The 27,123-nt window shown below is 43.1% G+C and overlaps 2 protein-coding genes across 12 annotated transcripts in view; one reads left to right on the forward strand and one right to left on the reverse strand.

Annotated features, from left to right (window-relative positions):
* The window catches only part of VASH2 (vasohibin 2), a 40,524-nt gene extending 31,183 nt beyond the window's left edge, over positions 1-9,341 (forward strand). For both annotated transcript variants that reach the window (XM_037405069.1, XM_037405068.1), the window contains exon 7: positions 5,250-9,341. In XM_037405069.1, the coding sequence (XP_037260966.1) occupies positions 5,250-5,319 (70 nt within the window). In that variant the 3' untranslated portion in view covers positions 5,320-9,341. The remainder of the gene's footprint in view (positions 1-5,249) is intronic.
* On the reverse strand, positions 961-26,869 carry ANGEL2 (angel homolog 2). 10 transcript variants are annotated; one of them, XM_037405062.1, is made up of 10 exons: positions 26,590-26,697; positions 23,999-24,429; positions 21,606-21,859; positions 19,063-19,132; positions 16,930-17,351; positions 15,771-15,897; positions 15,063-15,123; positions 13,211-13,374; positions 9,489-9,666; positions 961-1,275 (listed from the first exon to the last, which is right to left on the reverse strand). In XM_037405062.1, exons 2-9 carry the CDS (start codon positions 24,420-24,422, stop codon positions 9,512-9,514), a joined length of 1,677 nt encoding a protein of 558 aa, XP_037260959.1. In that variant the 5' UTR covers positions 24,423-24,429; positions 26,590-26,697; the 3' UTR covers positions 961-1,275; positions 9,489-9,511. The 10 variants fall into 10 exon arrangements, with proteins under 10 accessions (XP_037260959.1, XP_037260958.1, XP_037260957.1 ...); XM_037405061.1 differs by lacking the exon at positions 961-1,275 and adding an exon at positions 1,284-5,371; XM_037405060.1 differs by lacking the exon at positions 961-1,275 and adding an exon at positions 1,284-5,446.
* Between the last annotated feature and the right edge of the window lie 254 nt (positions 26,870-27,123).

The raw sequence follows: 27,123 nt of genomic DNA on the forward strand, positions 1-27,123 counted from the left end.
TTTATGCTGTACAAAAGTTTTATATGTGCTCACTGGCACGTATAGGAAAACTGCACCAGGTATCTCAGTTACCGGAGAGGCTCCAGAAGCTGCCAGTACTGCTGATGTCCTGGCATTGCTGTGCTTGCTGCTGCCCGATGGCCCCTCTGTGCAGTGTCCTTGGATGACCCGACGCCTTTGCTTGGTTCAGTTCTACCAGGTGTTGGGTGACTGTGAAAGTGAAAGTGTTGGGTTTTGCCTTTTCTTTTTTTCCAGTCTTCATACAGTCTGCTTTTTCGAGAAACGAACCTAGCCTGGCGTGCAGGGAACCTGTTCAAGAGGGAAAGTAGTTTGATCGCATTTGAAGGTGTTCAGACATAGGTATTAAAACCAGGAGGATGTATCTGCTGTCGGTGGTGGGGTGCCCTGCTGTCACGGCCACTGGGGTGGACATTGGATTCTCTGTGATGAGCCTTCGTATGGAGCTGTTCTGATGGAGTGGTTTTGGCTATGGACTGTCTGACTTACAGTGATGGTGAAAAAGTAAATCTTTTCTCTTCTTGCCAAAGCGGAAACATCACTTGCACTGTGATTTCAACTTTAATCAACTTAAAAAAAACTCAGACCACTTTCCTTGTGCATCGTAGCCAATAGTTTTTCTTTAACTGTGCAGGGGAGGATGGACTAACTGCATGCAGTATCTCTACATGGATAAAACTGAGCTTCCAGATCACAGGCCTTTTACAGCCACTGGCAATTCAGGCTCCCATAACCTTAGATGTGGAAGAGTTGAGTTTTAGCTATACTGCTTCATGCCAGGAAACTGACAACTGTGAAAGTCTATACGTAACCCAGATTAGTCACATATTTATGATCATTGCTTTTTAAATAGGCTCCCAGACTACTGTCTCAGCACTTATTTATTTATTTTAAAGCAGCTAACAAAGACATTAGGCAAACCTTCTAAAGATAACTTCAAGATACTTTAGCGGCAGATGATTTCACAGCAGGCTTTTATTTTTACATGTGAATTCACATTCAGTGCACGGTGGTGTACTTTGGGCTTCATCACAGAAAGCTCCTTTTTTACTGCATGGGTAATGATGGTTGTAATGGGCTCGGCTGCTCCAGGCTTCTTTATCTCCTATATTCACTTTAAGGAATGGTTTAATCTTTGGCTTTCTGATAGTGCTTCTGCAGTTGCTGGAGTGGATCATGTATATCTGGAGAGAAGAGCTCGTTTCCTGAGAGCATTGCTGGGCATGTGGCTGATTCCTCCTTGGCAGCTTTGCTTTTCTAGGACAGAAAGACAAGTGAAGTCCTGGTGGCCTCACAGTGGCTTCAGCACTTTCTACCTACTCAGTGGTTCTGCTGTGCTGCTCTATATCTAGAGCAAATTATGTTATTCTAAAATAAACCCAGGGTCACCATGATACAAGATCCAGGACCTAGCTATAGCATGATACAGGCTGCACGCACGAGACCTTCCTCTCTGCTTTGGCAGAAGGCTGTTGAAGCATCTCGGAGTGGGTGGGTGCTCTTGCAGCACGTGCTGTGTGGCTGTGTGGCAGCCCTGCAGGTTCTGCACAGCCCCTCACAAGCCTGGCCAGTATGCTTGGAAGCAGAAGTGGGGTGGAGGAGCTTTCTGCAGGTCCAGAGCCCTTGAGCAGACCCCAGGAGACTGCTGTTAGCAAAGTGGTGCCAGGGAGAACTGGGTTCCTGATGATAAAATGCTGATGTGCAGTGGTGCTGGTGGCTCGAAGCCTGACTGTGCCTTTTGCCCCAGCGGGAGCGATGCTGCAGAGTGTGCTGCTGTAGGGTGTTACCTTCTAGTGACAAAACCCTTTTATTTCTAGGATGGAGATCTGCTGGTTTCTGAAATGACGGGTCTCTGAGATCTGAAGAGGGAAGGGAATGGCATCCCCTCATCAGGGATAAGCTGAACGACACATACCAGCATGTTGATGCGGGGCGCAAAATACACAAAGGGAAACTGAGTATTTTATTCTGCATATTGATGGATCTCTGAGAACCTACCTAGCTGCAGCGAGAGGCCTTTGTGTTCCGCCAGAACTTTCAGCCCAGGCTTTAGGCTGAAATCCTAGCTAAAGAATGGCCGTGCTTATCAACACTGTGTTTTGTTTCTTTGTGGCTCTCTCCCATGCAGTAATTACAGCTTTTTAGAGCTTGCAGGGGAGGGGGAGAGGAAGAGAAGTGTTTTGCTCTAGCATGAGCTGGCAGGGGCTGAATAACACAGTCATTTGAGAGGCTTCACCTGCTGATGACAAGCTGTTATTACAGCCTGGTTTTTGTCAACAATAAAATTATACGGGCCTGTTGGGAGGAATCTCCCAGTGAAAAATATGTGAACTGGAATATCTTTGGATTGTTTCTGAAGGACAAAGGCTGAAGCTGGGCCAAAGGACAGAAGTGGATATTACAGCCTCAACCCTTTAACTTCTCATCCTGGTTCCTTACTAGTTTGTTAGGTAAATGCCAGTGGTAGCTGCTAGCAAGCCCCCGGTAGCGTTTTAGCTTGGAAATACAGCTACAGGGCAGATAAGGTACGTTGCAGGACTTGGGTGGCAACGCAGTAAGCAGCACGCGTGTGTGTGGGAGCGGTGTGTAGTCAAATTGCAGCTCATTAACTGAACTGTGTGACAGTCCGTGTACTCTTAGCACGCAGCTGGTGCGGTCCTGCTAAGGGTGGCCAGCAGGCAAGGATGAACAAAGAGGATACAGGGTGGTAAGTGTCTGAAGTTTTACTGTGTCCACTTGTCTGTCCTCTGAAGTCCCAAACCAGGAGGGTGCAGTAAGTAGCAAGCCACTGTGCTGAACAGGCAACACAGTGTTTCATCCTCAATGGAAGTGCTTGGAGCTGGAGGGCTCTGGGAGAGTTGATACCAGTTTGGAAGGGAGCATCATGCGGCAGCCTGAAGCAATCTCTGCTCCTAAGTGTCAGCTCACCAGATGTATTTCCTTTTAATTTTATGGTGAGGCTTAATACATGCATGCTCTGTGAGTGTCATAGCAACACTGGCCTTGTATGCTTCTGGCCTAATTTAGCTGTTGCAAGGAAAATTCTATTAGTCTGTTATATGAGGATGTGCAAGGGGACAGGATTATATTAGGATGTGCAAAATCAGGTGGGTCGAGTGCAGACAACTCGTGAATACTGTGTACCTAGCAGCTGTGCACGGCTAGCTTACCTGCTCATCATCACAGCACTCTGGGCAGGAGGCGTGATCTGATGATCCAGTACAGCAGACGTTCTCCCACTTCCGAGGGGATGTTTGATGTCAGGTCATCTGCCAGCCAAGGAGAATAGGGGCTGAGGTGCCTCTGCTCCAACAAATTCTTGCCTTTTCCTAAAACCTTATGGAGGACAGTTTGTAGCTACAAGCTAGGGAATTGTCACGGAGCGGAAATGGGCATGTTGCCATGGGTGCACAGCAATTCCACATCTCTTGGATAATCAGAGAAGGTAGAACAATCCAGGCATGCTTTAATTAAAACCATATTCTGGCTTTAATTAAAGGGAGGGAGGGAGAAAAGTGTGGGAAGGGAAGAGGATCCCTGAATTTGAGGGAAGGAGGGAGGGAGGATGGGCACTGGAAATTTCATACAGTGTACCTCTTGCTGGTTTCTGACTCCTGCGCAAGCTCTAAGGGATGCAGCCTGTAGTTTGTTTTCTGGCAAGCCAAAGCCCATCTGCTCTGAAGGAATACAGTGGAAAAATCCGAACTACCTTACAATGATTTCTTCAGGTGTGATCTGTTCCTGCAAGTGACACAGACCAGTGAAGAGTCCTTCATTTCTGTGAAGCACTTACAAACTGAGACAAACAGAAGGCAGGGCTGTAGGGCAGTACTGCAAAGAGGATGATGGGGTTATTAGGAGAGGTGCTTGGATAAGTGGCAAAAAACCCAGGTTGCGTTCAGTGTGTGATTAGAAGAGCGTTAGTTGTCCACAGCAGTGTCCCCAGCTCTCAAATGCTGTGCAAATTCTTAGCAGAGATCTGGTGTTAGCAGCTCTGCTCTTCTAAAGAAAAAAGAAAATTTAAGAACTATTGAATCAAAGAATTATAAAATATTTCAGAGGCTCTGCCACACATCTGTATATGTGTAAGCTACACATTCCCACCTCTTAGGGCTGCAGTGGTATGGCTTTTAGGTTGGTGCATATGCCCCACAGGCAGGGCAGGGCTTTCCCTGCTGCAGGCTGCCTCTCCTGCAGCTTTGGCAGAAACAGGCAGGCAGCGTGCAGCGAGGGGGTAAGTGTGACCCACGAGTTTGCGCAGGCAAGGCTGACGTCTGCTGTGTAAAAAGCGAGGAGTAAAGTGCAAGAGCTGAAAACCAGGTCTGAGGAGCTGTAGGAAAGCGCTGGAGCCATTACCAGCTTCATTCATACTGTCCTGCTCAGGCTTTAGCTGTGCCTTTGCAGTGAAGCAAATGTGCTGTAGAGTCTACTAGGAGAAACACGTATTTTAAACAATGTCTTTCTTTAGAAAAGCAAACATACAGCTTAGCGTGAAAATATCCAGGAGCCTGGAATAAGCTTTCAGATTAGTGATTCTATAGACTATAAATCAGCAGAATTGTTTTGGTTTGACAACTTTATTGCAGAAGCTTTTCCACTGCTTGCTAAATAGAGAAGAGATTGTTCAGTCTCAAGGTTTCATTTAGTTCAGGTTGTTGATACGCTTAAGTGACCCAACAGCCTGTGTGTGTGTGATGACTCAAGCGAGTGGCTGGACTGTATCAACCATAAGATGGCTGGAGACTGGTGGGACTTCACCTTGTGTTTTGTTTGGTGGGCGCCAGCCAGAAGGAAAGGGCAGGTTCAGAGAGACCACGCGCTGTGCCCATGGGAGAGGCCTTGCCTGTTTGCTCTCACCGTTTCCGCTTTATTCTGAAAGCCGGAGCTCTGCTCAGGGGTAGGATGTGGGTTGGATGTTTCTAGTCTTAGCTACTCATTTAAGCCCCCCCTCTAGTCAGAAGGAGAGGGGTGCTCCCTGGCTCCCATCACGGACCCTGGGATGGGACAACAGTTTTTTGCTGGTGCTTGGCTTCAGAGGCAACCCGTGAGTAGCTTGGCCATCCTAATTCATGTGACAACTCCAGCAGGATCGTGCTTGTGATGAGTAAACTAGATCTAGTCAGTCCTACTTTGAAGTAAACCGTTCCTGATGTGACAGCTGCTCTCTGCAGTCCTGCCCGGCAGTGTGGGATGGCCGGTGAGCTGTGCCCTCTTCCCTCCTTTGCTCTCAGGCCTGCGGTGGTGGACAAGAAAGGAGACCTGGCTGCGCTCAACGAGGTAGGCTACCAGCTCCGCATCTAACAAAGCCATACGCCGGACAGAGGGCTTCCTGGTGCTTCCCGCTGCACTTTACCTGCACTCCATTGGAAGGAAAAAGGAATGGGACTATTTATTGACTCGTGGACTCTATTGACAATAAAAGTTTTACCTAGAAAGTAGAAGGGGGGAAAATTATTTTGGGTGGCAGTATTTATTTCATTTCAATTTATAGAAAAGACATTAGCGAAGAGAACCTAAAACTAGGTTTGCCAGGATATGAGATATTTTATTCCCCTCCATCATGTAGCAGGTGACTCCAGTAGCGTGAGAGCTTCTTCAGATATAATTTCCATGTACAAGTATTAATTAAATTTGGACTTTGTGTTGGGTAGTAGCATTGGTATAACTAAGAAATCATATTCTTAGTGTTAAGATGTGCTGGGGTGCAGTGCAGTTAAAAAAAAATCATATTCAGTATTAATATTTAATTCAGCAATAAAAACAAGCAGTGCAGAAGTGGTGTGATTTTTTTAAAGTATCAGCATTACCTCACTAAACTTAAATAGATATGCAAAACTGTCAGTATTACTCTTTTGTAACTGATTTGTACTGTTTCCCAGCATTTCTGGTAGTATTAAAACAGCACTGGATGTTTTACTGCCACCTGTATTATTGTTTTGTGCATGTTGCTGAAAGATGTTAAGTAATAGTAATATGCAAGTGTATTCTTAAACACTGACATCTTATTAGGCAAGGTATGAGACTTTGTTTTTGTAAATGATGATAACTGATGAATAATGAATTTTTAAACTTTCATAATTTTTTTATACTTTGTCACAAGCTTTTAGTCTTTCCGGACTACACTGCTGAAGCACAAAATGTAGAGATTGCTGTTTTGTAGAGGCAAGTGTTCACCTATTAGTCAGTTTGTTTCTCGTATGTTCCTGGAATAATGGAAAAAAAAAAATGTCAGAGTTGCTAACCTGAGTCTCTATGCTTTTCTTTCAACGTTTGTGTGTAACTTTGAACCTTGTCTTTGAAAGGCTAAGCAGTCTCAGATCATGATGCCTTGACATCTTATATTAAGATCGGACATTGCAGGCTCAAATTCACCTTCCGCCATGCTGTTGTAGGGTGTTTTTCCTGTACATGTTGTAGTAACAACTGCTTAGTCAGACCTGAATAAGGAGGCTTGTATGTCTGAAACTGCTGAAAATCAAGCTTATCTGCTTCCTCCCTACTCAGACCTTTTGTCCTAAGACTTAGCTAAGGACCTGTGATGGACGGCAGCATTCTTAAAGAACGTGGTAAGACTTTCATGAGGGTCCATCGTTTGTATTAATGAAGTTCTCTGAAAGCATCAGAGTGCTGCATTCCTGAAAATACTTCATTAGGTGCCTAAATAGAAACTGGATTATTGTACAACTCCGGCCTCTACCCTTTGTGCTGTGCTTATAGATGATACTGCCATGGGCTTTGTGTACCTCCTCTCCTGGGCACGCACTTTTTTGGGATCTCAGTGAAGACACGATGTTGTAACACAGTGACAATAACGCTTACTCAAATGGAATGATTTAAGCTCCTAGAACACTTTTATCAGCCAGCAACTGAATCAATACAGGAGAAGATTGCTTGCACACAGACCTCATTGCTCAAGAAAGTCAATGAATCTCACCGACCTAGGACAGGAAGACAACACTGAGACCCAGCAACCTTCCACAAACAGTGAAAGGCTTCCTACTAATTAGACTTCAGAAGGTCTAGAAAGAAGACTTTTCAAATGTGTTACACTTCTCTATACAAGATTATCATATCACTTACAGGGAGGCCTTTTCCATCCCTCTTTCTGTAAACTTTTCCACTCCTGTGTTCACAATAGGATTTTTTTGTTTTGTTTTTGGTTCAGGAGTGAAGTTGATGAGAGGGAAATACTCTTGGTAGAAATTCTTGTGTAACATGACATCAGCTGCAGAGTTTGTTTTAAACTTTGTGCTGCTCAGTGTCTTGTGACCTAAACAGGTTTTTTTAATGTATCCCTTAAATGTCTCATGGGTAAAGTCTGAACAACTTATTTTGATCAGCTGTATCCTATAGCACAAGGTTATCTGGTATGTTACAAGTTTTTTTATGAAACCATGGTTTACTTCAGCTCAAGTAGTGGCGGTTGTATATAGTTTTTACCATTGTCCAGCACAATTTGAGTTATTTACTCTTAACCTCTAACTTACACGGAAACTTTAATGCTGTAGAGAGGTGTGTGACAAATTGCTTTTGGTCCTTGTTTTGAAGTTCAGCTGAAATACTCTCTTGAAACTTGCTTATGATGGCATTTGTCTTGTGTGGTTCTAGTAACTGCAGAGTGGTCAGATAGAGTAGAAAACACGCATGACGACTTATTTTTTTTTCCTCCTGTTACTTGTATGTTTATGCACAGCATGAAACTGTAATAAAAGCATCATGGTAGTCTTTTTTTAATGACTTTGGGTTGTTTTTTGGTCCTGTCCAGGTTTCTATTCCATAAAATATTTGTCAGTCATTTCTAGACTCAAGATGTGACAAATAGGAACAAACTAAAGCAGATGTTTTTAAAGAATGTTAAATATCTGCCTCATTTATTATTCTACAAAGAAGTTGCTGAACATACAGCTCTATAGCTAACCAGTAATGGGTTGTACAAAGACTGAAACAGGCTTTAGATGAATACATACTCTGAACAAGTGATGTTCAAGATAATAGAAAAGTTCTGCTATTTAGAATAAGCCTTATCTGCCTTCCCCTGTTTCAGCTGCCTGTGTGCCAGTGAGGGCACAGACAGCTAGGATCTCACATGCTAGGGAGACATACGTACCCAGAAATTTGTTGCATTTAGTTAATTAAGTTTCCATCTATCCACTCCAGCTTTGAAAGCAGATACTCAGATACAACATCAGGATCAAACAACATCCACTACCAAATAGGTAGTCATCTTTCAGCATAAATTGACTGTTAGCAAGTAAAGATACTTAGTCACAGCTACTTACGAGAAAAATAGCCCTCCCTCCAGATCTGAGCAATTGAAGCTGAATGTTTTGGTAATTAAACATGTTTTGTAATGTAACACTGAAGTATTTTTCAGCTGCTTCTGCAGTTAGGAAAAGGAAACCCAGATGAAAATTCCAGAAGTTAGGCTGGAGAAGAAAATACATCTGAATGTGACTTAAGGAACATGGGTGCAGGTTTTCCAGCACTACACTGAAATTCAGCGTTCCTTCTAAGGCAGTTCTACATACATACCCATAATGTAGTTTGACCAAGTTACAAGACTTGTTGCCAGCCCCCCTGGCTTCCTTCTCCAGACAGTGGGTTTTTTTTTATTTATTTTGTAAATCTTATTTTGCACAGAATGTTTCAGTGTGTTATGACAGTAAATATAAAACCTTGATAATTGAATACTTCAGGATCTGTCATTTCAATATACAACCTGATATTTTTAATAACTGAATGGAAAAAACCCCAGCCTTTCGCCAGTTGTTCAATATGTACAAAGCTTCAAGATGTCAAGGACTGATTTTTTTTTTTGTTCCTATAGTAGATAACTTGTTTCCTGTAAAGTTGCATGCTCATTAAACTTGATTTTAGATATTTTTAAAGCTACCCATATTTAAGCTTTTGGAAGTTTAAGTAGTAAATTTTTAAAATATTTTACCTTACTGCAAAGCTATCTTCTTTCAGAAGTTCAATCTTGCAGCCTCTGCACCAGCTACGCTCTTTAAGTAAATTTCTTTGCAGAAGTATTTAGGTAGAAGTGCCTGAAGAGCACCTCTGTAGGTAGTAAAACATTTTCAGCTCATTATAAAATGTGGTATGCACACATGCGCGCTCCCCTTTTCTTGAAGAAGCACACAGTTCTCAGAATAATCATTTTTACTATGATTTACAATAAAAACCATTTACATTACAATAAAAACCTCCATGAAAAATAATGCCATTTTGAGCCTGGCACAGATGTTTTCCATTATCAAAGAGGAAGCTCATGTAAAGTCTTTCTTTTTGTCTTTAACACTTCATAAAGTAACTTCAACATTAAAAAAAAAAGTCTCTTGAAAAAGTCTACACAACACTAACAAATCAGCATGCAGGCAAACTTATTTAAACCGAACCAGCAGTGCTTGAATTAACCTTTAAAAAAATATGAATAATCACATGAACAGAGAGAGTGAAGGTAACTTTACCTACACAAAAAGTCCTTTGGATATTACCGTTCGATAAGCCTGAACTCTGCTAGCAATGGCAGGTGGTCAGAAGAGTTATTTTCATTGGGAAGACCATTAACAGTCCAAAGATCTTTCTCTGTTAGAAGTGCCAGCCTGCCAAGAAGTTTCAGACCTCCATGAAAAGAATCCTCTGCTCCTGGTTTAAAAAAATTCCAAAACATGACATATATCAGTGCAGACTAAAACCCACACGTTTATACATACGCAGAAAGAGGAACACAGTATGGCAGAAAATCTTAAGTCATTATTGTTCCATGCAACATCACCAATAAGGTAGTTCAGAAATTATTCTTGTTTACTATTACTCTTGCAATACAGCTTAGAATCAGTTGAACTCCAAGTACTCAGAAGGACACTACCCCCAGTTTGTAGAGGGGTAAGTTGAGGTAGAAAAGGAAAGGGATTTACTCGTTCATTGTAACTCCCCTCACACAATTCAGTCCTATACTTTAGCACAACAGCATTATTAAACAGAGCTGACACCTGCAAAATTAAGCATCTTTTGAGAGTTACTGGTTCACATAACATTTGATTTCTGTATCCTCAAGCACAGAATTCTCCAGCAGGCAGGCCACACAGGTACTCTTGCTCATAAAGCGGAAAGCCTTCCGGCATTTCCCTTCCTAACTGTTCAGCATATGGAAGGGATCTTTCCCCATTATTTCCTGCTACCTGCTCCTATAATTGCCTAAAGAAAAACAGACACACACAAAATCCTCCACGAAACACGCAGAAGAAACACCACATTGCTCATGGAAGAGGGGAAGATGACTCACAGCCTTGCAATCATACAGAATGGTTTGGGTTGGAAGGAACCTTAAAGACCACCTAGTTCCACCCCCCACCACAGGCAGGGGCACCTTCCACTAGACCAGGCTGCTCAAAGCCCCATCCAGCCTGGCCCTGAACACTTCCAGGGATGGGGCATCCACAGCTGCTCTGGGCAACTCATTCCAGTGCCTCACCAGCCTCATAGTGAAGAACTTCCTATATCTAATCTCAATCCACCCTCTTACAGTATCTCCTGAGCTTGGAGAAAGTGATCCTGGAATATTAACACAGCTTTCTTGGGTATCTCTTCCCTCCACGGCTTTATCCCATGGTACTCTACCCAGCAGGTCCCTGAAGAGGCCAGTCAGCTCTCCTGAAGCCCAGAGCAGTGAGCTTGCTGTGCACCCTCCTTGCCGTCCTGAAGATCTTGAACTCCACCATCTCATGGTCACTGCAGCCAAGGCTGCCCCTGAGCTCCACGTGTCCCTCCTGCCCCTTCTTGTTGGTGAGAACAAGGTCCATCATGGCATCTCTCCTCAACGGCTCCTCCGTCACTTGGAGAAGGAAGTTACCATCAATGCATTCCAGGAAGCTCCTGGATTTCATATGCCGTGTTGTCCCTCCAACAGGTATCGGGGGGGTTGAAATCCCCCATGAGGGCCAGGGCTTGTGAGCATGAGGCTGCTCCTATCTGTCTACAGAGGGCCTCATACACCTGGCCTGCCTGGTCAGGTGGCCTGTAGCAGACCCCCACTGTAACATCACCTGTACCTGCCCTCCCTTTATTATTATTACACTATACTTAAAATATTTGTGTCCTAAAAAAAACCCACCCCAACAAACAGGGACACCCTCCCCCTAAAAAACTCGGAAGAGCATCGTCAGCAAACAGTAACATGCTTCTTCCAACTCAAGTGAAAAAATTCCATTGAGAATGAGAACCTTGCACGATGTGTCAAGTTTGTTAGACTTGAGCTATCTACCCAAGCGAGAGCACAGTGATACCGAGCAGGCCGAGTGCTTTCAGGACCAGCACAAACAGCAGCTGTAACTTTGACAAAGTATTTTCTTTGTGAAAGTGATCAGCAATTTCAGAACTCCCCAGCTGAACCTGGTACTGGCTTACCAGTAGGCATATTTTAAAGGATTATCTGGCAACTGTTTAACTCCACAAATAGTTCAAGAGCTTCACCTCTTTGCCATCTGCCAGTTTACCAGCCCTCTACCAACCCAGCAGCTGTTTACTGCTGCTCTGAAGAAAAGCTTTTTTACTGCAGAGATGTCTCTGTAGCTCTAAAGCACGTGTCCGCCGGGTCTGGAGCCAAATTTATCGTTTGGCACAGCACCTGCATGTCTACAAAGGAGCAGTTCCTTGCTAAAGGGAGCTCGGTCTGTATCAGGTGATTAACGTCAGCTTAGAGCACTGGAACTAGCAAAAGTCCTGCAGGACTCTGGTAAGATACTGAACCCTGCTTTCACAGCACATCCTGAATACCAAACCAAATACTTGGCTAAGCATGGCAGACCAAAGCACAAAATCTTTCCAAAAAAACCCCCTTTAAATGGAAAAAACTGATGAATCAGCCTAGACCACATTTAATACTCACTTTTTCAGACTTTGACAACTTTTAACACAGAGGTCCAGCTCATCAGAAAACTGAAAATCCAAACTACTAAAGTTTCTAAGAATTAATGAACAAAAACTACACCAATTTAAACTACTTGGAGAATTCAAGTTTGGTCCCATTCTGTACTCTGATATAGGGTGAAGAATCTATTTGAAAAACAATGCAGAAAGAAAACATGCTATTGCTCTGCTGGGGCAATGATGGTGTAGCAAAATATATAAGCAGGTGAATTAGGATTAAATTTTGCCCAAGGATGCACTCTGAAATCACACAGCATTCAGAAGTCATTTAAATACTTACTTCTCGTATCCTAGTTATTCAGTCAAAGCTTTTATTTCTGTATTGTGAAGCTCTTGTATTTGATATGTTAAATTAAGAGCATTTACTGTACATGTTATGACAAATGAGACTCCTGCGCATTGACTCAATTTTAATAATCTAGTCTCAAGGTACGAAAGACGAAGGTGGTATTTTCGTTTCACATACTGAGAACAATGCTAATTTATAAAAAACTAGTTGCAATTTACAGCAGAAGCAGGAGCGGAATGCAGGTTGGTTTGTTCCGAGTTCTGCAGAGCCTTTATCCGATAGCACCACGCTGTGCAATGACCTTTGACGATGGCATAAACCACAGAACTAAAGACGACACGGCAGGCGCACTGCTCGGAGTGCCCAGGGTAAGAGCGCCAGCGCAGGAGGAACGCACCCGCAGAGGTACCGTGTCTTTCTTGCACCATCTGGTGCGTTCCAGCTGCAACTGCATTCACGAGAGACAACCGGGCCCACGCAAGCGACTGCTCTCTGAGCAAAAGCCACAGAGGTCGTTCACTTGACAGGCGCTGGACCATCTGAAAAGTGACCTTCTAAGAAACCGTTCGTTTATCAGTTTTAAAGCACATCGTAAATTACCGCTCACCGGTTTGTTGGTTAGATTATTGGAAATACTGCTTGGTTGTAGGTCTGGCCACTAAGGTCCTGCATGAGTTACTGACAGCAGTATTCCTCAGGTGCCACTTTCATTCCTGCTTTTCTGTAGCCTCAGCTCTTGTCTCCACGCTGAGATGGCAACTACAGGAATGTTCAGTTACGTGAAAAAGTTTACCCTGTGTGGCACCACAAGGCCAGCCACATTCCTCAGGTAAGAGCTGACATTCAGTGCACTACCATGAACTCCTGAGGTACTTCATATGGATTAAATTATCACTAAATTTCCCTAAGAACAGCATTTGAATGTTCCCGTTTATCATTTGTGAAAAAATAATTAAATATTTGTTTCTTTACCTGACTGGGCAGCAGTGTCATCATTCGCTGCAGAATAGAAAATATAATCCACAGTGACAGCACTTCGGGAGTGACAAGTCGTTACTTCTGGTATCCCAGTTTCAGGAAAGTAATGAGAATAGACTGAAGACAACTTAAAATGGTGCTGCAATTTTGAAGACAACCTAAACAGGAATCAAAGAAAATAATTTTCTTTACTTGTCTCTCCTAGACAGAACAAGCAATGAAGAAATACCAAATAGTGCCAGGTTACAAACAAAATGAATGATCTGGATATGCAAACTAGCATTTCTCTCATGCAATCAATCCCACAGCCTGTTGTGTTAGTAGCCTAAACCTCTGGCGGCAAAAAGCAGGCAGCTTTTTCAAGTAAAAGTATTGAAACTGGCTTCACTGACACTTCAAATATATGTGTTTTCACCTATGTCTACACTTTCTAAGATTTCATGTGTCCTTATTCAGCAATCTCTCCCTGATACACGGGCAGAAATGTCCATGAAAGCAGCTTATATGAAAGCAACAGACTATGAATTCATCTAACTAGGCCTTTCCGCATATAGAGAAGAATTTCCCTGCCCCCCTTCTCCTCTAAAACAACACTATCCAGTGCTTTCAAGCTAGGCTGCACTTAATCTTTTCTCCTCCACTCAGGCTCCCATCGTGTCCCTCTCCATCATCAGTCAGTCTGTTCCTCTTCAGTTCAGCCCATCTTGCCTGACCTGTTTTTTCAATCTTGAAAACAAACTGCAAACTGCACCTTTCAGTAAAAGAATGTCTCTCTGTCTCTCTCCCTCCCAGCCCTTTGCTCTGCAAACTGTCCATCCCTCAGCTGTAGCTGCCTTACCTTGTACGGCCAAGTTTTAAACCTGAACTGTAATGTGTTTTGGTTAAAAACCAAGCAAAAAAAAAAAAAATCATCAGGGTTTTTAATGCAACTATTTGCAGCGATACCAAGATCTCATTTCTGATAAGAAATGGCTGGCCTGGAGCCTGACATCACACATACACAGTTAGGGCAATTTCCTTCTTCTGTGCCTTATTTATATGCCTTTACCAGTTTGGTAAATGCAAAAATAGTCTTCCTTTCAAAAAGCAGTTATATTTTCCTTCTCAGCAGTCTAGTGGTGGCTTTCTCCTCCAGTTTAACAAAATGTTTTGATCCAAGCGAGAGTTGTACTACTAAATCCATAATATTCCAAATTTCTGGGACTCAAAGAATTTGAATTCTCCCACAGAACTCCTGACAAGACTGATTTTGTGATTTTTTCCAGTTTCTTCCCCTCCTTCATCCCAATTTCACATTGTATTAGAGGATTTTATTAGCATCCATAAACCAGCATCTCAAAAAGAGTAAAAAAGAGAGAAGTGCCAACACTGAAGCAGCTGGACAACACTAGGGTTTTTTCCAATTATTATTTCTCCTCCTCTCTTAAAAACACAATTTCTGCAACTGGACTGATGTTCACAGCTTTCCTACAGTGTCACTACAGAGCAAGATGTCCTGTTCATGTCAAGCAGTGACTAAAAAAAAGTCAAAAACATTCTTTTAATAAGCAAACAGAAAGCATCTTCTAAACAGCACTGACACCTTGCCTCTGCATCCTGATATAATATCTGCAAGTTCCTACAAGAACACACACTCCATTTTTTCCAGTTCTAGTCTTCTGCTGTCTGATCAGTCAGCCTTTTCGTGTTTAGATGGACAATGACTTTTTTGCCCAATGGGCAGACTGCGTTGGGTGAGCATCTTGTATCCACATCTGGAATCAGATACAAGTTTGGTCTAAAAACAAAACAATCCCCCCAAAACAGGAAACCATCAAGGGCTTCCATTTTTTCCCCCAACACATACTTTTCAGATGCCATTACAATCTCCTGAGCGTTGTCCAGTTTTGCTGCTTTCAATTTTTCTCCTGCAAAATAAAAATACATTCAATTTACATTTAAAAACAGGATGTAAGCAAGACCAATATTGAAGAGCTACAGAAAAAACTATCTTTTTAAGTACACATTTTTTGCAGCAGGCACGGTACAATTCACAAAGCTGGATTAAATTCTTCTATTCCATTAGTAAGATCCCCTCCACAGACTCTTTCACATTATGTCCCATTCACTTGAAATGGTTTTTGCTGTCAAAGGAAAAATGGATGGAAGATGCAGTAATACTTAGCAAGGAATCACTTCCTTTTCCCACTTGTTCCATAAAGTGCCTGCACTATAATACATGAACACTGGAGCAGAACGTAGGTTCATGCTACATGCTTGTGCGCGTACATACATCTCTCTTCCCAGTCACAGCACAACTGGCTTTCATGATGCAAACACAGAGTTCAAATGTTACGCACCAAAACTTGAATGGCAATTTCTAACCGTTATGTTCTGAAGATTCATATTTTCAAATGCTTATGTGAACAAATAACTTTACACTCAACTGAGCCCAACAAAGAAGTTTTGCAAGCTCAAGATGCACTGTTTTTCCCCCACTAGAACAATCTGTTTTTCAGTGCTACCTGAATGATATTTTCAAAGGTCCACAAAATTCATCCACCCAGCAACTGACCTGCATTTTCTTCTTTTTGTTGCTGTTTTATTTCATATACACAGTTTTGTGAAATACCTAATTTTTTTGGCCAGATTGGGATAGGTAAGATTCTTTGGCCCCTTGGAAACTGTTCTTGTCCAGAAACCTATGACAGACAACAGGAGCTTTTTTCAGATATAAATCAGATTTAAAAAAAAAAAACAAACCCCAAACCAAAAAAAACCCAACAAAAAAAAAATTGAAATTAATGGACATATTTTGTTAAGTTTAACATTTTAAGTAAAGAAAAGCCCCCACCCCTTCAAATAAATCTTTTATAACAGCTTGTCAAATCTCTGTAAAAATAGTAACACCCTTTATGTACACACCCTTTGTTTATGCTCTGCCAAGTTTTTTGCAACTACCCAACTTTTCAAGATAATTCTTGTGACACAAAGCTGGGAGACTACCGATACTATCAAGAACAATTTTAGCAACACAACAGGACTGAGTACATATGGCTCCCTAGCAGACACTTTATCTTCATGATGCTTATTCTTCTGGGAGCAAATCAAGTCAAAGTGGGGCTTGAAACAACTACCCACTAGCAACAAACACCAGCGGGGCTATTTTTTCATGTGTTCTCATTGTATGTACTCCAATTACTTTCCATTAAATAGCATTTGACACATCCAACAGCTACACACAAGAGCTTACAACAAAAACCGTCTAAACTGAAACAGTTTAGGTTCAGCATCTAATTGCATTTTCACTTTTACAATTATTCTAGCCACTGTAATTCGAAGTTTATCTAAAGTAAGAGTCACCTTTCCATGGAGTACACAGTAGGTATTTGATTAAATAATTACTTCACTCTACTTAAAGACTGGGACACTTGCACACAGTGATACAGACATCCTATGGATAACCGTATTTCAAGAACAATTCATTTGTTTGCAGGTTTTTAATTTCAGAATGCTAGAAGCAGACACAGTATTCTGTAAGGCAGAGTTAATAAACCCCAAGCTTATTTTAGCATCTCCACAGTAACTTTTGCTTTGCAGACTGTGTAAAGGGCACTAAGATTGGTACTGCAATGGAAATAATCACAGCTATGGCATGCTAGCACCACTGAATCAAGTATTTCCCTTTAATCAGCATTAACCTTTTTTTGTAAAAAGTGAAAAGCATAGCCTACCTTCCCTATAGCAAGTCCTTCATAATTTAACTTTCCTTCCTTTATAAATCTGTACAATGGAGAACCAGGAACAGAATTGAAGTCACCACAGATGATAACTGGACAGAAGGTACCATCCTTCTGAGGGGCAACACTAGCAATCTCTGCCAGGAGCATTGCAAGCTGGGTCAGTTTGATGTCCCCTCGCCTTGGGTTATACAGTAGATGTGTATTGGCTATACAGATTGCAGCATTAGTTTTACAGTGAAATCTAGGCTGCAAAAGCAACACCAGTCCAACGTTGTCCCTGTCCAAGAGTGGAATATCGTGGCGAAAAAATTCCACGGGGTTTGATGAAATCAGGCTAAATTTGGAAGTTTTGAAACAAATAGCACAGCCATCAGGTTTTCTCCCTGTCCTCATTTTATACTCACAGTGATACCCTGCAAGAAAGGCAATTAAAAACATAAAATATCATTGTATAAATAGAGATTATTAAAAAAATAAAAGATTAGAAAAACGTTCATGCTACTTTTCTCACATGGCTATCAACACCCAGTTTGAAGTACCAAAGATTACGTGAAGTTCACATAGAAAAAGCGAACACGAGTCTTTCTGTCCTGTCTAGCTTCAGTTTAGATACTACAGGAAACCTGCTCTCATACTTTTTGTAACATGTAAGTATCTACATACTTTAAAGATACCGAGCATGTTCTCCTCTACTCACATGGAAAAAACCCAAACCAAACCAACCAAAAAACCCCACAAATCACATGAAGCTGGACTTGTGTATTGAATTTTTTTCTGGAAGTTACCATGATGGTTTAGGAGTAATACCAGTAAAGCATTCCAATTGAAAGCAATAATCACTAAGTCATAAATGATTGTCTGAAGTGATTCATATAACAAAGGTATCAAACATATCTACATAATTATGTAATTATCCAGTTAGCAGCAAGTGGTGAGCTTTCAACAGGGAAAACTGAGACATTTATCAAACTACAGTATCAGAGTTCAAACAAGTGCACCTGAAAATAGCAGTTTGCCAAGTTCTTCACTTTATGTAGAGGTGAAACACAGATTTTAATGAGACCCTACCTATGTAAGAAAAACTAATGATCTTGAAACAGCATCTAGTTTTTGCCATTAAAGAAAATGCTTCTCTGCCCAATCCACACCATATGAATTTAGGCAGTACCGTCCCATGAAGTGGAGCGAGTCTACCTCCGAGCTCACACCAGCACCGGAACAAGGGATTTCCATTCCTCTCTCCCAGCTCCAGGCCATGTGCTCCTGCCACTTGTGGTGGCGCTTACTGTTTACCCATAAGCCAACAAAACTAATTCAGAAAAGTAAAATTACTCCTGCTGGACCTCACCAGGGCAAAGGTCTGGTGAGTGCCCATAAACAGCGCAGGAGAAGGGGCAGGACATGTTGGGAGCTAGGAGGGGAAGAAGAAGAGCTACAGCATGCTCCAGATACCGATGTATAGCAGCAGGAAGCTCCGATGCCCACATGAGCCTGGCCTTACAGTGCTGCTTCACATTCCAAGTGGATTTAAATCAGCACTGCCATTACTGTATCTCCTTTACAAGCACTCAAGTCTGGGAGCTAGCCTACTTCTCCAATTGACAAAGAAAGTATCAGTTCAGTGCTGCTCCTTGAACTGGCTCCTGCTGGTATCAGACAAGTACCAGTGCCAGGAAGAAAGCAGGGCCCCGAGACTGAAAGGAAGTGTGTAGGGCATAAAAGATTTAGATCAGTTTAAACCACCATGGAATCACACCCCTAGCAACATGTCCCTTCCATAAATTCACATGTGAGAGTAGTAAGACAGTGCTATTTAGGTTAACTGACAGCGGTAGTATAAAAACTAATGAATATAAACCGATCATGGGTAAAATCTAGTGCTGATATTTGGAAGGTTTCAAGCCAGAAAAAACATACCGAAAAAAGCTATCCAACAGGAATACTGGTAGAAAACACTAAGGTAGCTTCAAGAGAACACTTGATGAATTTATGAAAGGGGCTACACAACATTGTTGCATGTGATGGCAGTAGACTTGATTCTACAATCTAAGAAAGTTTTTTTGAGGAAAATAATACTGGGGCAGGGGAGAAGACAATGTATTAGTCGCAAGAGTTTCATCATACCCAGGGATTCCAAACTTGACTTGATCTCTGCTCTGTAGTGGTCTTCTTGGACTTCTTGTAAACAGAGTACCTAAAGCAAAGGTTTACAATTAAAAGATAAGTATGTAAAAATATAACTGCATCGTATCTCTGTTGGCCAGTCTGTATAGGTATAAAACCAAACAAAAAATCAGAGGCTTTTTGCCTCCATAACCTCACAAAAGGATTCACTCTCCCATAGAAAATGCTCCTTAAAATTGTGAAGAGGGCCCAAATTCCTCCCACCCTTTCTCAGACAGACATATATTTTCAGATATGAAATCAGATTTAATCAAAATAGTGATCTGCTAATATATTCTCAGCAGTGTAGGGGAGGGCTAAATGTCAGAGCAGTGGGATGAAGAGGCCAAGGGCACACTTTTCATTAACCGCAGAGTGAACAAGCTTCCGTATTGTAACAACCTGAGCCAAAGATCATCCTCAAAATACTCTGTTAAGAGAGTTCTGAGCACCTTGGAGCCTTCTCCCTGCACACTGCAGTGATGCACGGATTTACAGCCACCTTGGGACCCTGACGTAGGACTGAGCTCCTGAAGGGCAGGTAACGAGTTAGCACTGGCTGCTGAACTGCAGCAACTAGATTCCACTTACCCACTGACACTAGCTGATTCAAGGTCTCAAAGCAGAACCAGATCTCCAGCAATATTCTGAAGTCTTTGCTTCACTTTAAGGTTACAGTTCAAAACAATGAATCTGTTAAAAGTCTATGTCCTTCAGCGAGAAATTCCTCTGCACAAAGGGCACCTGCACCTGCCAGGGTCTGTGAGCAGCTGCTTGTTGTAACTCCATGCATGCAATACAAGGCATCACCTCTTCACCCCAGTGCTGCGTTGTGTGGCTCTACAGACTTTATCAAGTACCCTGACTGAACTGCTCTTTGCTAGAGGGGCTGGCTTCAGCTCCAACCCTTTATTCCTGGAGAACAATGTTACCACCAACAGCACCAGGCTCACCAGAGTCCCTCTGCCTGATGCTCCTCCCAAAAAGGCCAGCGATGTACCTCACTGTAAAGATACGTACATATAGTATGTATAAATGTATTATGAGGAAAGGAAGAGCTTGAAGGGGACTTTAATCTCCAGCTTCTTGGCTATGTACTAACATAACTGCATTTTTCAAATAGTTCAAGGCAGTTTTTCTGTCGCTTCCCTAATACAACTACTTTAATTCTTTTCAGTACTGTTTTCAGACACAAAACAGACTGGATTCCATCACCAAACACTGGCCCGAACAATGACTGAAGCAAAAAGTTTACTGACTTGACTTTCCGATTAAAATTAACAAATATAAAGGTCCTTAAAAAAAAGAACAAAACCACCCACAACCAAGAACACAGTAAGGTATTTTTTCAGACCCCAATATAAACAGAAGTTCAGAGTTATGTCTCAATAGAGAACAGCAAGATTATTCACAGGACAAATGGTGCACAGTACCAGATGAAGAGAGAAATGAACACCTGAGAGGAGTAATTTTGGATCATTCTCACATGAACACTACTAACACCTGCATCTTTCTCTCTAATCTCTAATTGAACACTAATCTCGAGAAGACAAAGATTCGCGTAGTCTTGTCACTCCAGTCCTCATAACAATCAAAAAAGTCTGCCTGCCAAATAAAGGATTCAGACATGATTCAAAATTTTCCATTACCTGGTCTAACAAATGGCTCTGAAGGATTAGAAGCCAAATTTTAGAAAGGTACTTCTGATTTACTGAACATACAGAGACTTGATGTAACTACTACACTTAAACAAATACGAAATCAAAGTTGCACATCTGGAAGTCAGAAATGCCAGTCCTGGAGGTTGCCTTAACTTGACCCTCCTGTGTGCATGCATACTATTGTTCCTCCACAGCAGCCTGGCATGCAAGATTAAGTGTTTGCAAATAATGACCAACGATTCAATCTTGCATATCCTTTGCACTAAACAATTTACAGCACAATTAAAAGAGACACCTTCCAGAGCTTCCTAAACTGTACAGTCCCAGAAACAGACTAACCTGGAGAAAGGTGCCCTGTTCTCCTACTCTTAAGTATCTATCCTTAGCTACCTGTTACAAACATGACACTAAACTAGGTGCACCTTTGGCCTGTGCAAGTATTGCTGTTCTTACGTTCAATGCCTTGTTTACAGCACTGAAGTGCTCTAGGCACAGACTGAGAAAGATTTATGTGAAGAAAGAAGGTTTTAGAATTATAAAAGAACTGCAGTGTATCAGCAGAGCATCAAAGCCATGTCAAAAAGACCATTCCAGGAAGTTAACGGACAAAAAAAGGCAACTATGAATGATATGTAGTGCAGAGTTTGCCTTTGCTTCAAGTTCAGATCACACAGAATACACTAACTGCACAAGCATAAATCAAAACTGCTGTTAAGCGTGACTTAACTAAAAGCTCACTTGGATTCACTAGACAGCCCACCTATTGAAATAAAGAACAGCAAGAATTTGCTCCTCCAGTTTATCAGTTCTTAAGAAATATCCACATGCTCATTTCCTACTCACATCTGCATCCAGCTGCTTGATTTCCTGTAGAATGTTGGGAAATCTGTATGTCCAGATTAACAGTCGTTGCCTGCAGTGTTTATATAGGTGGGAGTTATCTTCCAACAAATTTTGTGAGAGAATATTGTAGGACATGACTGTAAAATCAAATTTTGCCTCACTTTCTGTATTGCTTTGGTCAGTTTCTTTATTTTCAAAGATTTTCATTGTTCTACTGTGCTGACAGAAATATTCCCAGTGTCTTCTGACGGTTCCTGTTAAAAACACATGAAGCAGAAAAAGTTATGTAATAGGCCAAATGCCTTCTTACTACTCTTAGGAATCATTCTACTGACAACTACTTGTCTTTCAAATTGCTTAAGCAATTCTAAAAGCTTACTTGATTAGCAGTGATTTAAACCCTCTGTTTAAGATTAACTTTATACAAGCATCAGTAAAACAACACAAACGAAAACCCCCAATCGCAAAACCATTATGTGCCCTGGATTTCAAACTGCTTTGAAATCAGAAAACTGGCGTGTTCTAAGAAGATGGTTGTAGCCAGACTATACCGCGTTGCTCCCTGTTGAACAGCTGTCAAAGTGGTAAGCCAAACTGAGTCTGCTGACATAGTCTTACGCTGCCTTCTGCCACTACCTCCTCAGTGGAGATGGGGTATGTGACAGCCTGGGATACACCCTTTAAAGCAGCGTATGGGCATCTTGTTGATCTCCCTATCCATGGATTAACAAAGGGTTAGGAATCAACGGGTTCACCTCTAGCCTGTGTACAGTCTGAAAAATTCAGCCACAAGCTGCAACAGGATCCATTAGAGGTGTCCCCAAACAGATAAAGAACCCGATTTCCCTCAGTGAGGTTGAGAAATTAAAAATATTAATGGGCTTCAGAATTACCAAGAACTTCTGAAAAGGCTTACTTTACCATTCTGCCTTTCCTAGTTCCATACTTATTAGTAGTATCATTATATGAAAGTTTATAAGAATATACCTGCCCATCATTGAGCATCCCATTATTTTTCAGATATATATTTCTTCACTTAAAAAACTCCTGAACAAATACGCCTTTCAGCATTTATATCTGAACTGAACTGGACCTCAACATGCTCTCAGGTATCTGTGCTATCAACAAGTGGCAGGCTACAGCTATAGCCGTACCTGTCCTATTTGGGTAGCAGACTTCATCAGTGTGCTTACATTACTCAGAACTTTATCTAGTATTTACAATGAATACAGCAAGGCTTTAAGTACTGCTTCTACAGTGGGAGAGAGGCTGCGTTCCTCCTCAGCAGGTATTCTTCAATTACCATCATCTTACAATATGCAAACTAAAGATAACTAGGAAGGACCACACTGCTAACCACACTCTCACCATAACTTTATTTAAGTTATGTCAAGAGGTGTTAAGAGAAGACTCAGTAATAAATGAACAAAGCAAACTCCCTTCCTTCAGCTCCTGAACATGGATGAGATGTTTCTAAGCCTTATGGATAATTGTGTCCAAAATCCCTTTGGGATGCTGATGGCATCTGTCACCCTTTTCAGTCATAATACGACTTCCAGTTTATTTTGTTAAGGAAGTGATTTATGCAAGAGGGCCTTAATTTTGGCCGTGTCCCTCTATTTGTTTCACAGCAGAAAAAATGGTTAATATCCACGATATTCAGTAAAACATTTGGATGCTATATATTATACCTGTAATGTAAGCTAAGGCTGTCTGTTGCTGAGTTTGATACACAACTTTGCACTTCTTACTGTATTTACCTGGATAAGCACATTTGCTGTTTGCTCTGCCAGTCATGACCTGACACAAAACCTGCCAACATGCCTGTGGCAGAATACAGCTGTAAACACACAATCACACTGGAAGCAAACACCATTAAGTCTCAGTCCATTAATCCTCAGTTATCTAGATCACAGGTAAAAACTGGCTTGGAAAGAAGCCAACGTGGGTCCAGCACAGCTTACTAGCTCAGCTACAGTAAAGGAGTGAAGCTATACAACTGCCAGCCCAGCTCAGCCCTACAGCAAGTTAGCTAAATCTTTTTGCTTTGAAAGAGTTCCCAAGTTAACAGACATGCTCTGATGAGAGATACCTGAGAGAAAGCTGTCTGAACCAAGCTCAGGACTCCCCAGCTGGGCAATCCCTCACAAAACTGACTGTATTCTACCACCATGCACAGTGAACCTAGTTCTGGCAGACTGTCAGACAGCACAAAATAGAAGTCTACAGACTAAACAGCATTACAAAACTGTAACATTTTTAAGACAGATGCTTCTTGAGAGAGGTGCCAAGAAAAACAGTAACTCACAAGGTGCAGGCAATACCGCTTGTAACTTGTTAGATGTGTTCAGTATTAAAAATTAACAAGGAAAATTAGCAAAGATTTTTTTTACCTTTCCTGTTGTTATGTTCTTCATTCTGTGCTACAGAAAAACACAATGCTTCCTTCTGATGAGAGAAGTTTGTTTCTTCGCCAGGAGCTGAAGTATCGTGCTGGCCACTGAGTCTTCTCTTCTTTGTCAATGGTTCTTCTCCCTCAGATTTCATACTGGGGTTAGGCAGATGAAAGCAAGAGCTTTGCGTGAAGTTATCAAGCTGCCAATTAGAGTTCTGAAATTGTCTCCAAGGTCCAAAAACCAGAGGGAGTCTCCAGTTTGCAGAGAAATCAGCTGGAACAGGAAGTGGGAACGAGGCCCAGGGATAGTGTCCGGCCCATCTCATACAGCTGGGAACTGGGCTGTTCAAGGTGAGTATCTGAGAACCGTTCCAGTGGGCGATCCAGTCTCTGCCCAGCCTCTGTACATGACGGGGCAGCATGGAGTGCCTACCAAAGAAAGCACAGGTTTCATTACCTACACACAACTACATCTGTCTGTGGAAGGCTGTAGATACAAGTCATTCTGGTCGTGATTTATATATGATATTCTTTCCCTACAAGTTAACAGGTACAAGATATTAAAACCTTTTTAGATATTGTGGCAGCGTGCTGTCCCCCGCCACCCTTCAATCCTGACCTTTATTTCCATAATACTCAAGTGTTAACCACCAGTGGCAGCAGAAACAGTGTGTCTGGTCCTGATGGCTGTATGTGACTCAAAGTGAATTCAGGGGAGACAGCAACATGACAGCCAAGTGCTAATTTGAACAATGCGCCCACCTAAGAGGGGTGGTCAGGGTCCAACTCAAACCAAGTTTGAAAAAAACTAACTTCTGTAGTCAGTATGCAAATATAAGTCAATTATCTTACTCCATAGTGGACAGCCCAGAACCCATTGAGCTCTCCTGCACGACAGGATCTTCCCTTGTGCAGGGACGCCTCTCAAGGTTCTCCTAGAGGCTGAGAAACTCCTTGCTGCCACAGATTCTTAGTAAGTGCTTAAGAGCATGCTAAACTTTGAAATCTTAGCTAAGCGGTATAAAGGATTGATTACATACATATAATCCTTTAGGTATAAACTGTTGACCAAATCTGAGACTAAGTCTGGATCTAGTGGCACCTAAACTTCCCTCTGAGAAGGAGTGTAGGAGGCAAGGGGATCCCTTCTGAACCTCACAAGTCAATGCATCTCCCTGACAGCTCTGTCTGACCCTGTCCTCTGTGCAGGAAGCAATCAAATGTACCTTGCCATCAAATCCTGTTAAACCGCTGTTGCATTTACTATCGAACTTCGTTAAACCTCATTTTATACCAATAAATATATCACTGCTGCTCTTTTATGAGTGAAGTGCATCTCTTCATCTACAACAGATACATATAAGATATTTAAACCTTTATCTGAATGACATGCAAAGCAGGACTTTATAAAGCCATCTTGTATCTTTTTTCCCTTCAGACTTACAAATTCCATTTAATTTCCAAACTCTACCTGTCTGAATAACTATTTACAATTTCTTTCCTGCCTTGTTGAATTCAACTATCAGATCTTTCAAGTGGTCAGTGGAATGACAAAAGGCCATTTCTGCATGCCACATAAACTTTATGAGAAGGCTATTTGAAAGAAATCAGAAAAGCACTTTCCTCCAAGCAGCCAGAAATTTGTTTAAAGAGCCACTGACCTGGCTTGAACCAAAATGCCAACAAGACAGGGAAACAGAAGTACAAAACTCTCATGGAGTCTCTCGCACCAGCTTATAGACTAAATCTGTATTATTTTTTTTTTCCACGCAGGAAAAGCGCAGGTTAGTGGTTAATGCCATGAAAATAAGGTGGGTTTTTTTCTCCTCTTTTTTTTCCGGAAAAAAAGAGTTAAAATTTGCGTCTCAACAAGAGAGGCTGACCGGCATCCATCTGCCTCAGCTTCCTGGTTGTTTAACCAAGAGCGCGTACCTGGAGTTTCCAAGCAGACACCACGGGCCGTGCCGAGCTGAACTGCAGTGGGAGCCTCCCACTGCCCCTCGGCTTCGCCAGCCAGCCTGAGCACAACTCCCAGCAAAACCAGCTCGTCCTGGAGCAGCGCTTCCCACCGCAGCGCTCCAGAAGCGGCCGGGCAGCCGGATAAGCAAAGCGCAGCCCTGGGCACCACGACGGAGCCGAGGAAGCGCTGCCGCTCCTTCGCAAAACCCCCTCGAAACTCCAGTTTTGCGGAAAAGCGCTGGGGAGGCCTCCCTGCCCGAAAGCCCAGCCCCAGCCCGGTACTTCCCCACCACCACCTACCGCCGGCAAAGGCGAACCCCTAACCCGCGCCCTGTTGTTTACCGCGGCCCTGCGCCGGCTAATGGCGGGTATTTCGGACAAGCAAGCTGCCATCACTCCCGAGTTCCCCGCCCGCCCGGCCGCTCCCGGGCCCCCACACCCTGACGGGCCGCGGAGCTGCCACCCGCCGCGGGGAGCCCCCGCCCAGGCCGCCTCGGCCTGCAGTGGCGCCGGGCCGCGGGGGCAGGAGGGCAGGCCGCCGCCGCACCGGCCCCGCGGCTCCGCGCACAACAGTGCCGGGGCGGCTGCCGGGCCCGGGCGCGGCCTAGCGCTCCCCCGACCCCCGCTTACCTCCCGGCGGGCCCGGGAGTGGGCCCGGCCCAGGGGGGCCCCGCTATCGGCTCCGCGCAGCCCCTGCCCCCCCGGGGGGGGTCACGCCAGGGCAGCGCCAGCTCCGCCCGCCGCCGCGCTGCGGCCCCCCGCTTACCCCACACGGGCGGCGGCCGCACCCGCCCTCTCGCTTGCTCCTGGGACTTGTAGTCCAAGGGCCGGTGCCGCGTCCCGGAGCCATATTTGATCAGGGAGGCCAGGGCCGAAGCCGGGCCGCCATCTTGGGCCAGGGCGGGGCCAGGGACAGCCCCTTCCCTCGGCGGGAGGCGGCCTGCTGTACGCCTCAGCCCCTGGCAGCGCCCGCTGGGCGGTGCGGCGAGGGCGGGTGGTGGGCTGCCTGACTTCAGGCTTTTGATTCTTTTGAATGGACGTAACGCTGTGCCAATGCCGTAGTTTCCATATGTAGCATTCTGCCCAGGGTTACCGTGTGTCCCCGTAGGGCCAAAGGGTCTCAAGGAGGAGCCGTCGTGTGTTTCAAAGTGCTATTTCAGGCTA

Source organism: Falco rusticolus, chromosome 12, assembly GCF_015220075.1.
Source record: "Falco rusticolus isolate bFalRus1 chromosome 12, bFalRus1.pri, whole genome shotgun sequence".
In the NCBI taxonomy this organism is placed as follows: domain Eukaryota; kingdom Metazoa; phylum Chordata; class Aves; order Falconiformes; family Falconidae; genus Falco; species Falco rusticolus.